The sequence below is a fragment of the Mastigoproctus giganteus genome, chromosome 14 (genome assembly GCF_048544385.1).
Source record: "Mastigoproctus giganteus isolate SK-2022 chromosome 14, ASM4854438v1, whole genome shotgun sequence".
Lineage (NCBI taxonomy): Eukaryota > Metazoa > Arthropoda > Arachnida > Uropygi > Thelyphonidae > Mastigoproctus > Mastigoproctus giganteus.
The window spans coordinates 39,679,851-39,697,312 of NC_143588.1; the positions used below are offsets into that span (position 1 = coordinate 39,679,851).

General features: G+C 37.5%; 1 protein-coding gene across 2 annotated transcripts in view; it reads left to right on the plus strand.

Moving 5' to 3' along the window:
- The window catches only part of LOC150075075 (coronin-2B-like), a 432,519-nt gene that overhangs the window by 381,395 nt on the left and 33,662 nt on the right, over positions 1 to 17,462 (plus strand). For both annotated transcript variants that reach the window (XM_090388986.1, XM_090388985.1), the window contains one exon: positions 12,282 to 12,477. In XM_090388986.1, coding sequence (XP_090245112.1) covers positions 12,282 to 12,477 — 196 coding nt within the window. The remainder of the gene's footprint in view (positions 1 to 12,281; positions 12,478 to 17,462) is intronic.

The window sequence follows — 17,462 nt, forward strand, 5'->3', positions numbered from 1 at the left end:
GTTTAGAGTTACTAATACAGTCAATTTCTGTTATTTGGGACACATCCGGACTAGTGCATTTTGGCTCGATTAAGCGGCTGCCCCAATTATGCGAAATGCAGAAGTTAAAAATACAGTGGACCCCTTACAATTGGTTCACTTGTACAATCAAATCACATTACAATGGACTCACCATAATAGAGTACTGTTCACTATACGATGTATAGTAAACACCAGTCATTGTGATCACGTTTGTGAATTGAATTTTAATTCTATTAAACAGCGATTCTAATAAGCGAAAATAGGAGGAATGTAGGAGAAATGTAGGAGAAAATAGGAGAAATTTTATAGCCTGTGGATAATAACTTTAACCCCCACTGACATTTGTCAGTGGGGGTTAAAGTTATTATCCACAGGCTATAAAAGAAAAGATATTAAGCACAGATTTACCCTTTATTGCCGTACCAATTAAAAGATTATATGATACGTGAAAATCGGAAGAATATACGTGATAATCGGAATAATTAATACGTACATACTAACTAGTTGACATTTCTGTTCACTGACATTTGTCAGTGGGGGTTAAAGTTTAAAACAGTAAAAAGATAAGCAATCAGTAACAAGGAGCACGATAATGCAAGCGAGAATGGAGTAACAAGTTATGAAGCTTTAAAAATAGGAATGAATAGAAGATTCAAAAATTAATTTTTTTATATGATTGAAGATTTCATGCAAGTGTAAACACATTTCACCATAATAACCCACAGAATTCCGGCTGTCGGTATTATCGCAAATTAAATAAGATCGAGTTTACTATCTGTTTATGATAGATTGCATTAACAGAAAAGCCTAATAAACAGGTGATTGCTAATTGTTTTTTGGTTTATATTACCGATAATACCGACAGCTGAAATTCTGTGGGTTATTATGGTGAAATGTGTTTACACTTCCATGAAATCTTCAATCATATAAAAAAAATTTATTTTTGAATCTTCTATTCATTCCTATTTTTAAAGCTTCATAACTTGTTACTCCATTCTCGCTTGCATTATCGTGCTCCTTGTTACTGATTGCTTATCTTTTTACTGTTTTAAACTTTAACCCCCACTGACAAATGCCAGTGAACAGAAATGTCAACTAGTTAGTATGTACGTAATGTTAGTGATTCTTCATGCATTAAGAATCTGCAGATAGATGAACCACTAGGTGGCAGTGATCACAGTGTGCTGAAGTGGAATTTACTCAAAGAGGTAACTACCATTAGGGGTAAAGGGAAGGGTTATTGCTTCCGTAAAGGCGACTACGATGGACTGAGACAGTATTTAAATTCTATACAGTGGGACCAACTGATGATGTTACCAACGGCAAATTCAAAATGGGAAGCATTCAAAGAACTTATCTTGGAAGCTACTAGGCTTTACATACCAACTAAGAAATATTGTTCAAGGTTTAGGCCAAAATGGATGTCAGATGAACTAATGAGGCATATGGCAGAGAAGAAAAATGCATGGGATACTTACAAATTAATGGGTGACATGGAAGCCTATGATAGATACAAGTTGATATGCAACCACGTTACAAAAGAGGTTAGGCAGGCGAAGGCAGATTACGAGAAATCCTTGGCAAGGGATGCAAAGAAAAACAGCAAAGAGTTCTTTACTTATGTAAACTCTAGAAGGAAGGGGATGAATCAGATTGGTCCACTTGATATTGATGGGTCAACTGTTGATGATCCTGCTCAGGTAGCTAACAAACTAAATGAATATTTTGCATCAACATTCACACATGAGGAGTTATTCAGCAAGGGGAATGCCAGAGTTGTATTCAACTCTAGCAGTAAGCTACAGAATTTTGAAATAACTGGGAGTAAAGTGGAGGAGAAACTGTTGAAGATAAACACAAGAAAGGCACCCGGGGTGGTTGGGGTCAATCCAGTTATATTAAAGGAGGCAGCAAAGGAAGTAAGCAAACCCTTAGCCATAATTATGAGAGCTTCCTTGGACTCAGGGGAGGTACCCATAGACTGGAAATGTGCAAATGTGACCCCAATTCACAAAGGAGGATCAAAGGCTGACACAAGTAATTATAGACCTGTGAGCTTAACTTCTGTTCCAGGAAAATTAATGGAGGCACTAGTTAAAGAAGCACTGCAAGATCATTTAGACAAGACTTCAGTTATAGCTCAGACACAGCATGGTTTTGTTAAGGGGAAGTCTTGCCTGACCAATTTGATGGGATACTATGATGCAGTCACAAAAGAACTGGATGCAGGGAATAACTTTGATATTATATACTTGGATCTTAGAAACGCTTTTGATACTGTTGCACATTGCTGCTATGGATAAAGGGGTGGTTGAGGGGGAGAAGACAGAGAGTGGTAATCAATGGACACTGCTCATTGTGGACTAATGTTATTAGTGGTGTCCCTCAGGGTCAGTGTTGGGTCCATTATTGTTTTCTGTATTTATAAATGATATTGATGATGGTATATCAAGCTTAATGTCCAAGTTTGCAGATGATACAAAGGTTGTCAAGGACACTCTACTGACACTATGCTGCTGCAACAGGATCTGGAAAGGTTGAGCAGATGGGCTGAGAGGTGGCAAATGAAGTTTAACATTGACAAATGTAAAGTACTACACATGGGAAACAGCAACCCCAGAGCAACGTATCAACTCTGTGGTACTACACTGACAGTGGTATAGAATGAAAGGGACTTGGGGGTGGTTGTGCAGGCAGATATAAAGTTCTCTGAGCAGTGCAGACGGGCTGCAAGAGTAGCTTATGGAGTATTGTCAATGATATACAGGAATTTTTCCAGCAGGGATAAGGAGGTGATTATTCCATTGTATAAGGCAATGGTCAGGCCACACCTAGAGTACTGTATACAGGTCTGGAGGCCTCATTTCAAGAAGGATGTAGAGCTGCTGGAACGAGTACAGAGAAGGGCAACAAGATTAGTGAATGGAACAAAGGGGTGCTCTTACGAAGAAAGGCTTAAGTTTTGCAAATTACAGTGTCTGGAGACTAGGCACCAGCGAGGTGATCTGATAGAGGTGTATAAAGCCTTGAATGGTTTAAGCATGCTCAATGCTGATGGGATTCTTCCTCTAGCTCAGAAAAATCACCTGAGAGGACATAAATTCAAATTGAGGAAAGACAGATGTAGGATAGACGTGCGGAAATTTGCCTTTAGCCAGCGGGTGGTTGGTTGGTGGAACAGACTTCCATCCCTTGTGGTGGAGGTTGATAGCCTAAATAAGTTTAAGGCTCAGCTGGACAGGTATTTTGAACGAACATAGGGGTGAAGTGGAAGTGGGTTTTTTTTTTTTTTTTTTTTTTTGGCTGATGCTGCATAAGCTTGCTTTCTTGCATCAAATACCTCTACTAATGCTAATGGTTGTAACCTCCAGAAATCTGACTGAACCACGAGGTACGGTCAGCAACAGTCGTAGGGTAGTATCCTGCCCCGATTAAATGGCATGTTGTCCCAATTAAGCGAAGTAAACCCTGTGCAAACAACATTGGATTCTTTCTTTAAATTAGATTAATTTATTGAAAAGTTAATGGTTCGAATGCCTCCTTTTATACTAAGATTGTAATTCTTTTTACTGTGATGCTGCCGCCTCCGTAGCCAGGTGGGAAGGAGCAGCAGCGTAGCACACGCTTCTTGATTAGACCGGGGTTCAAGCCCGTCACCACCAAATATGAAGGATGCGGAAAGGTCAGGGTATGACCACCGCATATCCCGGAGCAATATGGCCTTAGTTGCTAATGCTTCTAAAAACCAAATAACAAACAAACAACAAACAAACTGTGATGCTAAAATATTGTATATATCAAAATAAATACTGTACAGCAGAGTTTCCCAAAGTGTGGTCCACGACCCGGTACTGGTCCGCAAACAACTTATTTGAAATATACCTACATAAAACTATAAGAAAATTTCCTGAAGAAATGAAAATGTAATAAAATACCCAGTTATACTCAAAATACTCATTAAATAAATATTTATTTGCACAAAAATGTTAATTTTATGTAAACTTTTGATAATAAACAAAGAAATGTTATGGGGGCGGTCCAAGTACAGCTTGTGGGCTCGGGTACCTATCTTTTATTTATATTTACTGATGTTGCATTATTACTGATATGTTGAATGTCCTAATGTCATTATTTCCTGACCCTACGAGTATAATTGTTGAAAATACATTAATTTTTAGCTATAAGTGGGCCTCCAAAAAAAATAAAAAAATAAAAAAATCTGCAAACACCGGTCCGTGCTTGAAAAATTTTGGGAACCCTGCTGTACAGTATTTCCATTAATTGCTTTTCTCTTAGTTTATCTAACAAATAAAATAAAATCTTTAAAAAATTTGTCATTCCCATAACCATATTATTATTGCTCTTATATTATTTCTCCCTTTATTGGGGGGATTCCACTCCATGATGGGTAAAGCTACCAAGTACACAGGGTGGTTGTAATGTCTGGTGTTACTGTTGGGCGAGGAACTCTCTGACTATCCTACAGACTGTGTTCAGGATTGCAACTTTCTGGAGTTCCTTGTAGGTGTTCTCTGGGAGAGCTATTGCTGCTAGGCTGTTATGTAAAGTCTTTGGCACAGTACCGGTGGTTGACACGATGATCGGGATGGTTTTTTCTTCTTGCATATGCCACATCTACTTGACCTCATATCTCAGGTTCACGTACTTCCTAATTTTTTCCCTCATGGTTTTTCTGGACATTGCTAGTGTTGGGCACTGCTATGTCAATCAGGTAGGTAGCCTTTTCCATCTTGTCCACAAGGGTTATGTCCGGTCTGTTGTGCGGGATGGTCTTATCCATTATTATGGAGTGGTCCCAGTACAGCTTGTGGGCTCGGGTCTCTAGTACTGCCTGTGGTTCGTATTTGTAGTATGGTACACTTTATTATTATTATGTTATTTCTCCCTGATTGGGAGTTCTACCTTATGACGGGTATTGCTACCAAGTACACAGGGTGGTTGTTGTTATGTCTGGTGTTACTGTTGGTCGAGGAACCCTCTGACTATCCTACAGGTGTTCAGGATTGCGACTTTCTGGGGTTCCTTGTAGGTGTTTACTGGGAGACCTATTGCTGCTAGGCTGTTATGTAAGGTCTTTGGCACCATACCTGTGGTTGACACAATGATCGGAATGGTTGTTACTTGTTGCATATGCCACATCTCTTTGATCTCCTGTGTTTTTTTTTTTTTTTTTTCAGTTGTTGGCGCATCGGCTTCTGTGGCCATAATGCACCACACAAGTTTTTTTTTTTTTTGCATTTTACTCTGATCCAAGCCCGAGGCAGGATTCAAACCCGTGACCTTTGGGTTGCCAGGCTTATTAATTTATTTTTTCATTTATTTTTGATATGATTATTATTTATTATTATTCTTACATATATAGTATGTGTCAAAAAAAAAAAAAAAAAACAGTAAAATTTTGACCCTTGTCAAAATTTTACTGTTTTTACTACAAATTTTTTACTACAAACCCTTGGGGTTTGTAGTAAATGAGTAATTTGTAGAATACAAACCCTTGTTATTATAAACACAAAAATTTATTTCCCTTTAACTTTGTATTAACGAGATTCTACTATACATTTAATCCAGGGCTTCTTAAACTTTTTTCATTCGCAACCCCATTTATGATTGCGAGTTTCTTGGCGACCCCATATAAATATAAAAGAAAGATAAATTAATATTTTTTGATGATTTATTTATTATTTATTTATTTATTAGATTTATTTATTAAAATTAAAAATTGCACAAAAAATTGTAAAATTGTATTTATTATAGTTACAAAAATTATATGCCCTATTTTTCATCAAAATTGCATTTTTTGCAATAACATAAATAAAGGGGATTCTGACCGTCTTAGTTCGCTCGAATATATTCGAACGCAGTCGTTGAGTGGTAAGTATTAAATTAAAATTAAAGTAAAAAATTTAATGAGATGGATGTGCCTGTTTTTTATTGCATAACAAATTAAATCTTGGTGGAATGTTTGACACTGCTGGACGTAAGACCTCTTCAACATTTTTTAGCGCTGAACGATACTGGGATTTAATATGTGTTAAAGCTGAGAAAGTAACTTCACATAAATATGTGGTGTTGAATGGCAGAAGTACATTTAACGCCATATCAGCGATTGTGGGAAATTCAGTTCTAGTTCCGATCCAGAATTCAGTCAAGGGCTTTTTTTGAAATTGTAGTTTTAAGTTTGAGTCACTCGAAAGCTCAGCAAATTCCTCTTGAGCTTTAAGTGGCAGGTGATCAATCTCACTTAAGCCAATCCAAAACGGCTTTTGAATCCAAACTATTTTTTGGAAATCAATATTTAATATAAAATATGTACGGAACTGTGTTTCTAGCGCTTTTAAATGATCTACAATCATTTTTGCAATAAAAGTTTTACAATGAATTTTCTCGATTATACAATTGTTGACACTGGAAAACATTTCGATCGAATTTTTTTCTACCCTACTTTTCCAAATGTTGATCTTTTTGATAAAACTTTCAATTTTATCATTCAAAGTAAATATATCGCAGTTTTTTCCTTGGAGAGACAAGTTGAGATCGTTTAATTTTGCAAAAATATCTGACAAATAACACAGCTTGGATAGCCATAAGTCATTTTGAAAAAAAGCAGCAAGTTCACATTTTCGTTCGGTTAAAAATATTTCGATCTCGTCCTTTAATAGCAATAATCTTAAACTTTGACCTCTTGACAACCATCTTACTTCTGCATGTAATAATAAAGTTGTGTAGTTGGAATCCGTATCCTTACAGAGATTTGAAAATAAGCGGCTGTTAAGGGCATGGCTCTTAATAAAATTTATAATCTTAACAGCATCCTGAAGCACATCGTTCCATTCTGGTGCTAATTTTTTTGCTGCAAGGGCCTCTCGGTGAATAAGGCAGTGAGTAAAAGTTATATGATCATAATGAGCAGCTTGAAAAAATGATTTAAAACCAAAATTTTTGCCGGTCATCGCTCTTGCACCATCTGTGCATATTCCACAGCAATTTTTCCATTCTAAACCTTCAGTTTTTAAAAATTCGTCAACTTTACAATATGTGTCTTTCCCTGTAGTATGGTCTTCCATAGGACGACAAAATAACAATTCTTCCTCCACACTTTCTTTATAAACGTACCTGACATATACTAACAACTGAGCCAATTTAGTAATATCAGTTGTTTCGTCCAACTGAATTGAAAATTTTGGGCTTTCTTTAATTAATTCTTGTAATAAGTTGCACTAATTGGTCCTTGTTAATATCAGAAATTCTATTTGAGACAGTGTCGTTCGACAAAGAAATTTTTCGAATATCATCGCCATATTTACTTCCATGTAGTATTTCTACCATTTTAATAGCAGCAGGTAATACAAGATCTTCTCCAATGGTGAACGGCTTTTTATTTTTAGCAATACAGTATGAAACTTCATATGACGCTAGTAAACATTTTTCACTAACGGTTATAAATTTTTCAAAGGATTTTTTTTCTTTATTTAAAGATTTATACAGTCTTTCAAAATATTCTTTTGGTTTATTGACATACGAAACGTGCTTTGATTCAAGATGTCTTTTTAATTTTGATGGTTTCATACTCTCCGGAGCCAATAATTCATTGCAGATCAAACAAAGAGGTTGTTCATTACCCTTACAATTTTGAAATGTAAAGCCAAATTGAAGAAAAGACTCATCATATTTTCTTTTTCGCACATAAGATGCCTGTTTTTCAATATTTTGTCCTGCCTGTGAAGAGTTTGTAGCATTATTATCTGCGTCATTGCTATTCTTATTTAAGTTCAGCCATTTATCCATGGCCAAAAATTATTTTGATCCTAAAATACAATAAATATATAAAAATAACATATTGCATATAATAATTGATTTATTAATTACCGAATAAATAAAAAAAACTAAAATCTCGTTATGGCGGAACACTGACAATTGACTACACTAGAAGAGCGTCAATACTACACTAGTTCACATTACAGTCAGTGTTATTGAATCATAGTCTCGCTGCACGTGTGCGCGCGCATTCCTCCCTTTGTTTGTGTGCAGGTGTGTGAGTGTGACTCTACACAAATACACATCTAGATGTTATAAAATCGTGTATTTAAATATTTGACATTAAAATCTCTCGCGACCCCAGAATTTTGCTACGCGACCCCAAATGGGGTCGCAACCCATAGTTTAAGAAGGCCTGATTTAATCTATTCATTTAATCTGTTAATACTTAATATAAATAAAAAACAGAGCCATGATGCTCAATTGAGTTCTACATTTTCATTAATATACAGTAACCCCCCCCCCCCCCGCATTCGCGGTCACTGATTTAATATAAAATGAAACCTAAAAATATGTGAATTTTAAAGCACCATGAATGTTTTTCCGCCATAAAAAAAAAAGGAGCGTGGCTAAAATCATCTTTCCCGGTCAAAACAGTGCTCAATGGGTGGGGGGAGAGGGGTGACAAAATCGTGAGCATGGATGTTCCCTGCTAATCCTTGTTCAGTGTGTGTTACATGCTTGTCATGGACGGTTTCGTTGTTTGCTTTTAATTGATATGCTTATAAACTGAATAAATTTATCAGTTTATAAATTGATATGCTTACAAAAGTGAAAAATCTACCGTTTTGCAGTGTGTTAGCATAAACAGACTTTTTCGAGTGTGTTAATGGTTAAAAGAAAGTGTCTTTATTGCGGACAAGCTCTTTTCTAACCCCTGCAAAAATTTGGCTATGAATAACAAGGGAATTGTGAAAAGATCAAAAAATGTGATGACATTAGCAGGTAAAATTGAGTTAGACAAAATTTCTAATTGTGAAAATGTTTCATCAGTGGCAAAACATTATAAAATCAATGAGTCACTGGTACAATCAATCAAGAAATTGGAAGAAAAAATCCACCGTAGTGTCTGTGAAAATGCGCTAATTGCTTCAAAAATTTGCTCTGTAACTTGTGATGTTAAATTTAAAAAAATGGAAAAGGCTTTAAATCTCTGGATAGAAGACCGAACTCGAAATAAAATTCCGTCAATTTCACTCATAATTCGTGAAAAGGCAAAACACCTTTATCAACACTTTAGCGAAACTGGTGATAGCACTGGAGGGATAATACTATGGGAGCCATAACTCAGTATTCGTGTTTTCGGTATTTGAAAACATTCCTGAGAAATTTCTCAGGAACGTAACCCCTGCAAATAGCGGGGGTTTACTGTATAGAAATAGAGAGGAATTTGCCTCAATGCTTTTTGTAGAATACCATGACAACTCTCCTGAATTCAATAGGACATGAAATTATTACTCAATGGCCTCCTTCCTTCCTTAAAAGACATGAATGGTCTGATGTATCCGCAATCGATAGTCAAGATCTCCCAACCCGACCACCAATACACATCTCTGAGGAAGACATTGTCTAATAATAAAATCATTAAAATGATCACGGTGTATAAAAATTAAAATCATTAAATTAGTTTAAATAATTAAACCAATTTTGAACAACTTTCTTCCTAAAGCAGACCAGGGCTTTTCGGCAGTCTGTCTTGGCAGGATAACATGAAGTAAGTAGTGGGAATTTCTAAAACATTTGAGATTATTTAATGCACGCAAACGACCACAAATCTGATACGAGAAATGGGCAATGTACATTAATGAAATTCTGTTGTAATTTGATTTCCAGAGTTTCTGTGATTAATAATTTAGTCTAGTTCCTCTGTATACTAGATATTCTGGACTCGTCAAATAAAAAGGTGTGATTTTCATTGATGGCATGGAAAGCTAATTCCGATGCGCCTGCCCTAGATTCACATACTGAAGCTAAATATTGTTTCATTCTCATATTCATCATACATCTTGTCAACCCTTGATGTGATGAATCACATTCCCTACATGAAATGTTGTATACTATGTCGTTTATCTGTGTCGAAAATTACAAAAGTATTGATTGATTGTTTAGTTCAGTATGTAATTTTTGAATGGGTATGGACACAATTTTAAATTCTGTATTCCTGAAAAGGCTTTCGTTGTTTGTGCCATTGTTTGATGTATGGAATGCAAATAAAATATTTCTTGGAATTATTGCTATTGAATAAAGTTTTCACTTGTAGCTTATTATTAGCTTGTAAAAGCCCCGGTCTGCTTTAGGAAGGAAGTTGTTCAATATTGGTTCAATTATTTTAACTAATTTAATGATTTTAACTTTTATACACTGTGGTCATTTTAATGATTTTATTATTAGACATAATGTCTTCTGGTACTCAATGTTGTATGTTGGTGGTTGGGTTAGGAGATCTTGACTATCGATCGCGGATACGTCAGACCATTCATTTGCCTTTGAGGGAAGGAAGCCATTGAGTAATAATTTTACATCCGATTGAAGAAGGTTGTCGTGGTGAAGTATTCTACATAAAAGCATTGAGGTAAATTCCTCTCTACTTCTGTTATATACATAATATGTTAATACATAATATATGCTATCATTTCCTTATATTTCTTGTAATTTCTTCAACTTCATACTTACTCTAAAAGAATCTACAACTTTATCTAAGCTTTATGCAATACAACACAGTTCAGAGGACTTGCATTCCTTCCCTTTCACGGTGGGGGTTTCTTTGAGAGGATTCCTTCCATGGAGTGTGGTGAAGTCTCTCCCTTCTTAGTTGAAGTCTGCCGTATAGCTCTTACAGTACTGTCTTATTTTGGGAACAGTTCTGTGTTAATACTGAAGGATATTACCACAGCAGTAGTAGTCTTGTCTTGTGCCAAGGCACTACTGACTGGCTTGTTACTCATCTTTCAGATTACCTTCTGCATAGGAACATGCCTGATGACAGATAAGCTAAACTTTCCCTAATAACATTACTGCTTAAGGGGTGACTGAACAAGCCAGGTACCATTTTACTTTACTCTTTTCGATACTTTCTCTCCTAACACTGAGACGTCTTCCCCCTCCACACACACACACACGTGCACGCACGCTACTAAAACAGCCTCTGTAGTGCACAGTGGAAATTTCCCCGAACTGAACCCAGGACTACAACAACCACAACCCATAACTTTTGGCGTAAAAACCTTATTTATTTTCTTCTAATTTACTTATCTCTGCGTATCTAATTTAATCCTGACCCAATCACTGTGTTATTCCTTAAACTCACTCTTCCTGTACGTCATTAATTCACATTCTGTTTTTCCCCATACAATGGAACGCTTTTATCTTTTACCTCTAGATCATCTGCTGCATACCAATGCCCTTCTCAAAAATACACTGAGTGTCGCTCCTCAAGTAGCAGCTTAATCAAGGGATTAAACAATTGGTCTGAAGCTTTTAATTTTAATCTACTTTTTCACCTGACCAAAGCCATGTTTACCATATTCCTTAAGTGCCCTACTGCCAAGCTTACTCTCGCTAAGCAGGTTGACCAGAGCCAATGTCCATGTCGGGAATAAGCCTTAAACTTTGCCAATGACTGTGGATACATAGATAGCAGTTGACCCGCACGACCTCTCGGTACAGTAAAGGCTTTATGGACAACACTGACTTTTAATTTTAATCTACTTTTTCACCTGACCAAAGCCATGTTTACCATATTCCTTAAGTGCCCTACTGCCAAGCTTACTCTCGCTAAGCAGGTTGACCAGAGCCAATGTCCATGTCGGGAATAAGCCTTAAACTTTGCCAATGACTGTGGATACATAGATAGCAGTTGACCCGCACGACCTCTCGGTACAGTAAAGGCTTTATGGACAACACTGAATTGTGGAATGCTCTTGAGAATTATACCCTTTAGCTATTATAAGCTAAAGTGATTAATTCTTAATTTGTGTTTTCTACAGCTTCAGCTCTATTGCCTAATGGCCTGAGATGCGAACAGTGCGTACCTGGATCTCTTCAAATCAGTTCATTATATGGAAATTTTTTTCAATGTAATGACCAAGGGGAAATCAAAAAGTTCATTACATAGAAAAATTCACTGTATGGAAGTTCATTAAAGAGAGGTCTGACTGTATTCGTATATTTTTATCTTAATGGATATTAACCACATGCTTCATTTCCTAACCACATTAGAACATTTAATTCTAGAATACTGTTATTATTTTGCAAGTATAATATACCTGTGTTATGAAGAGTAACTGTTCCACAGAATAGTTACTCTTCATTTCAAATATGAGATACATATGATATATATGCTTGATTTTGAGTGACCTATATGCATATAAAGTTACATTAACCATTTCCCATACTCTTAAGAGATTTTTTCCAATTTCTTTTAGTTTAAACCAAAATATATTCATGCCAGTTAGTAAAAGTGACAGTCCATGGTCTGAAGACCCATCACCTACAAGCATGGCTGCATCAGATATAGTTTCCAGCCACACTTTGCCAGTAGCCACCTATGTTACAATTCAAGATACAGACAGTGCTAGTGATCCCGAAATGGAGATTGATGGACCAAAGACTGAATTAGAAGTAATATTAAAAATATTAGCAAACTTTGTATTTGAATAGTAGTAGTTTGTTATATAAAATATATGGAATGCTACTTTTGATGAGATTTCTGTTATTTATCCTAAAATATATCTTTTCAAAATGAGGAATTTCTCAAATTTGAAATCTATTGAGAAAGCCCTTAAAAACAATAATATACTTATAAAAAATTTGTAGTTCAATTTATTCATAATAATTGTTTAAGAATTGTACCATTGTGCTTATTGTTTGAGCTGCTGGCAATTCCCATTAGCATTACAAAATATTTTGGTGGGTAAAGTGCCTGCCTGGCAACCCAAAGGTAGTAAGTAAGTGTAAGTGTTTTTAGGGTCAAGCGGCACCAAGGGTTCCCCCAATCTCCGCGTTGTGGTGTTTTACAGTAAATGCCAGAGATTTAAACGTTTATGGATCTTGAATCATGTAATGTCGTGTACCGTTGTTCTTCTGGCCATTTAGCAGCTGGATCCCTGTTGGGATCCAACGTTGCCCCACTTACGCCCTGTGGAGGCAGGCCAGGAACTCCGTAGACATAGTTTACTCTGGCAGGTCCTGCTGCTTAGTTTCCTGAGAGTTTGGTGGCTAGGACCAAAAAAAAAAAAACACTTTGGCTGGCATATTCCAATGGTCATCGAGAAAATAAAGTGATTTTTTATTATTTCCGTTGACGTGGGGATATTATCGCTTTAATTTCTTAGGCTGAATGCTGGGTGTATGGCAGTTTTGATGTATTAATTTTGATGTGTGGGACTTTGCTAGCGTGAAGATAGAGGGGGGAGGCAGAAGTATGGAGCCAATAGAGAAGGCGGCCCCAGTTTCAGTGGAGCATGCCCACATGGTCCCCCCCCCCTCTTGCCATCCCCTGTTTCCTCTCTGGTGGGGCATGGGCATGCCCCACCAAAGAGGAAACAGGGGATGGCAAGAAGGGGGGACCGTGTGGCCGTCCCCTCCTCCCGGGAAGTTAAGAGTTATAGGTGAAGAGGGCTAGAGTGCCCTCTTCAGGTCTCCAATATGGCCTTTATCTCACATCTGTTTCTCTTCATTGTCACTCATGGGGCAAGCTGCACATACTTGTGTTCTTCTTTCTTTGGTTCAGCATCCTTCTCTGATTGTGTGATAGCTTTTTTTTTTTTTTTTTACTTCCCTATCAGGTGGCTTCTGTTATCTTAAATGGGTGGCGTTCCGTTCTCAACTTTGGGTGGCATATTCCAATGGTCATCAATCATTGGTTGATATCCCTGTCCTTAGTTTCTCATATTCCTTGGTGTTCATATTTGGTTTCATTACTCCTGTTGGCCTTGGTGGATGGCTATTTGTAGTTTTCTTCTGGAGAAGACGTCCTGGGCAAAGCGACTAAAGGTCGCAAATTCTTCTGGTGTGTCCAGGAAATGGTGTTCCTGGGTGTTAGGGATGTATTTAATTCTCGTGATCATTTGACAAATGATGTCTTCGTATATTTCACACTGATGCGTAACGTGATGCCATGTTTCTAGTTCGCCGCAGAGACAGGGTAATTCCTCAATTATGCCCATGGCATTTAATTTGGCCTTGAAAGGCCCGTGGCCGGTGAGTAGAAAAGTAGTATTTAGGCCTGGGTACAGCCATGTGGGAGCCTTGAGATACAGCTTGGTTACTTGGGGAATAAATTTTTTTGTTACCTCTCTTATTTCCACGTCTGTCCATCTTCTCTGCCAAATTTGTACAAGGTGGTCCACTATTTTTTGTTTCTCGTTTTTCCTGCTATTGGTGATGTCAATGGTAAGGCCGTTGTAGGTGGTTTGGGTTCCTTTGGCTAGTAGATACGTAAGTCCGCAGCGGGTTACCTCTAAATCCAAGGGTAGGGTCCCCGCAAGGACCTGTAGGGCACTCATACTAACCTTGTTACATGCTCTTGTTATTGTTATTGTTAATAATATGTTGCGTTGGATCGTGTCCAGTATCCTTTTATTCACTGCTGTTCCTGCTTTCTTGTACCATATGGGAGATCCATATGTTATTATCAGGATGAAGATGGCTTTATAATACAGGGACAGGGTCTCCTGTTTAGCCCCCAGTCCCTGCGTGTAACTCTGGCAACAGGCGCTGTGTGTTTCCGCAGTTTCTCTTTTAGATAGATTAGGTGCGGTTTAAGTGATAAGTTCTGATCGATGATCAGTCCCAGATATTTAATTTGCGTTGACAGTTAGATTGTTTGTCCTGCCAGCTTGATTTATGGTGGTCTTCTAAGGTTTAACCTCCCTCTCAATAGTACTGAGTCCGTCTTCGTTGGCAAGATTGTTAAGGTGTGTAGTTTTGCCCAGTCCTGCAAGGTTTCAAGGGCTTGGTTTGCAAGCGTTTCAAGGTTTTGTCTGGAATCAGCCGCGACCGTCAGTACGAGTTCGTCTGCGAAGGCCTGGGTCTCCACCTCCCCCAGGTCCATGGTGAGGAACTCTTTAAACACTATATTCCACAGGAGCGGCCCCAGGACAGATCCCCGAGGGCAGCCCCTGCAGACCGGCCAGGTCAACTTCTTGTAGGGCATTATTACTTGGACGTTTCTGTGCGAGAGATAAGTTTTGATGCTCCTGTACAAATTGCTTGGTGTTCTCTCTGCCCTGAGCTTGCAAAGGACGCTCGGCCACCGGAGGGTGTCGAACACCCCAGCAAAGTCGACGGCTATGACAAGGAAATATTTCTTGGTACACTGAATCGCTTTGGTGATTAGGCCTTGGACGGCATCTGTGGTCGAAGATCCCGATTTGAAGCCGTATTGCTTGGGTGAATTCAGGTTTGCGAACCCAAAGGTCGCGGGTTCGAATCCCACCTCGGGCTTGGATCAGAGTAAAATGCAAAAACCTTGGGAGGTGCATTATGGCCACAGAAGACGATGCACCAACAACTAACAAAAAAAAAAAAAAAAAAAATTTTTTTTTTTTTTTTTTTTTTTTGTTATAGTGTTGGGAAAATAGCTACTGATGCTGAAAAATTTTTGATAACCAATCAGAAAGATACATCTGTAAAGGATTGTGCTTAAAATGTTGGGAATTTAGATAATTTTCTTTAGTGACTTAAGGAAAGTTATTAATTTTGATGATGATGAATGTCCCAGAAGTATCAGAATTATATCTCTAGGACATTCATTTGAAAAGCTTGTTCACAATGAAAACATTCTCTTGCTGTTTCATATTTACTTCTAGTGTTTTTCCCTTTGCAGTTTTTCTTATTCAGTTTCCTGTTTTGATTTATATATTTGCATAAATTGCCTGTTGTCTTTGCCACATCCATTCATCTGTGTATAACAGCTTGACTCCTAGTGAATGATTTTTGCTAAAATTTTATATTTAGCTTTTTTTATAAAGATTTGTTGAGCCACTACAGCACAAAACATTTGCCAGCACTCTGCTTTTCCACTAACAGCATCATTCCAATGCCCATAACAGCAAAATACAAATAGATTTAAACTGTATTGTTTGTTCACATCTGTAGCACTTAGCCATTCTGTTAGCACGAAAACTCCTTTCCCACTACCAGCAGCCTCCCACTATTCACTCAGTATATGGAGAAGATTGCAAACGGTCAATAATGTAATGAGGGCTCATTCACACAGAACAAATCTAAAACAGGACAAAGACCCATGTTGTTAATATTAAGTGAATTACAGTTCCCAACTTTTATACAAGAGCAAGGGGTGGGGTAATAGTAAATAGTATTCCTTTCATATTTTGCTAATAAAATTAATGTTTTTGGTGGAATGGGAGGGGCATAAGTATTTCTCCACATATACCATTGTATAAAAGTCAGGAACTGTGATTCCCTGATACTGGGAATTCTACTGAATGCAAAATTAAAAGCTAGGTATTTTCGAGCTCCTGCAAATGGATAAGTATTTTGGAAAGTTTTACCATATTCTTGATTAATTACCATATTAAACTGTGTTTTACAAAAATATTAAATATGCTTAGTAGTGTTCATTAGCTGATTTTTTTAAATTTAACTTGTTATTTTTATAAGTTATAACTCACTGCTCGTACCACTATTGTGTCAATGTTTTGGTGCAAATATCGTAGAACATAACCAGTAGTGCAGAAGAATAGTAGAGTTTTAATTTTGATAAATAAGTAGTATGAGGTAGATTAATCACTTGCTTTTACAGTTACCATACTGTAACTTGATAGTGTAAGGTATAACGTAAGAACTAGCATTAGTAGAGGCATATGATGCAAGAAAGTAAGCTTATATAGCATCAGCCAAAAAAAAAAAAAAAAAAAAAACCTCTCCATTTCACCCACCCATTAACTCCAAATGCTTATCCAGTTCTGCCTTGAACTTGAAGTTTTCGACCTTCACTACGGCAGATTGAAGATTGTTCCAACTATCAACCGTCTGCTGGCTAAAGGCAAATTTCTGCACATCGATAACACAATTGTGTTTCCTCAATTTGAATTTATGACCCCTGAGGTAAGTAATCTTAGCAAGAGGAAGAATCTCATTGGCATTGAGCTTGCTCAAACCATTCGGGGCCTTATACACCTCAAATAGATCACCTTGCAAGTGCCCAGACTCAGGAATTTGTAGAGAGCAACCCTTCGTTCCACTCACAAATCTCGTTGCCCTTCTCTATACCTGTTCCAGCAGCTCTACACCCTTCCTAAAATGAGGCCTCCAGATCTGTATGCAATAGTCAAGGTGTGGCCTGACCATTGCCTTATACAAGGGGACAGTCCCCTCCTTATCCCTGCTAGCAAAATTTCTGTATATCATTGACAAGACACCATGAGTTACTCTTGCAGCCTGCCTTCACTGCTCAAAAAACTTCATATCTGACTGTATAATAATAACCCGAGGTCCTTTTCATTCTCTACTATGAGTGTAGTACTACACAGTTGATAGGTTATACAGTCAGTCCTTGTATAGCACGATACTTCTGTTCCTAGAAATCCTCGTGCAGTGCAAAATCAAGCAATAAAAATAACAGGCCCTATGGGAAAAAT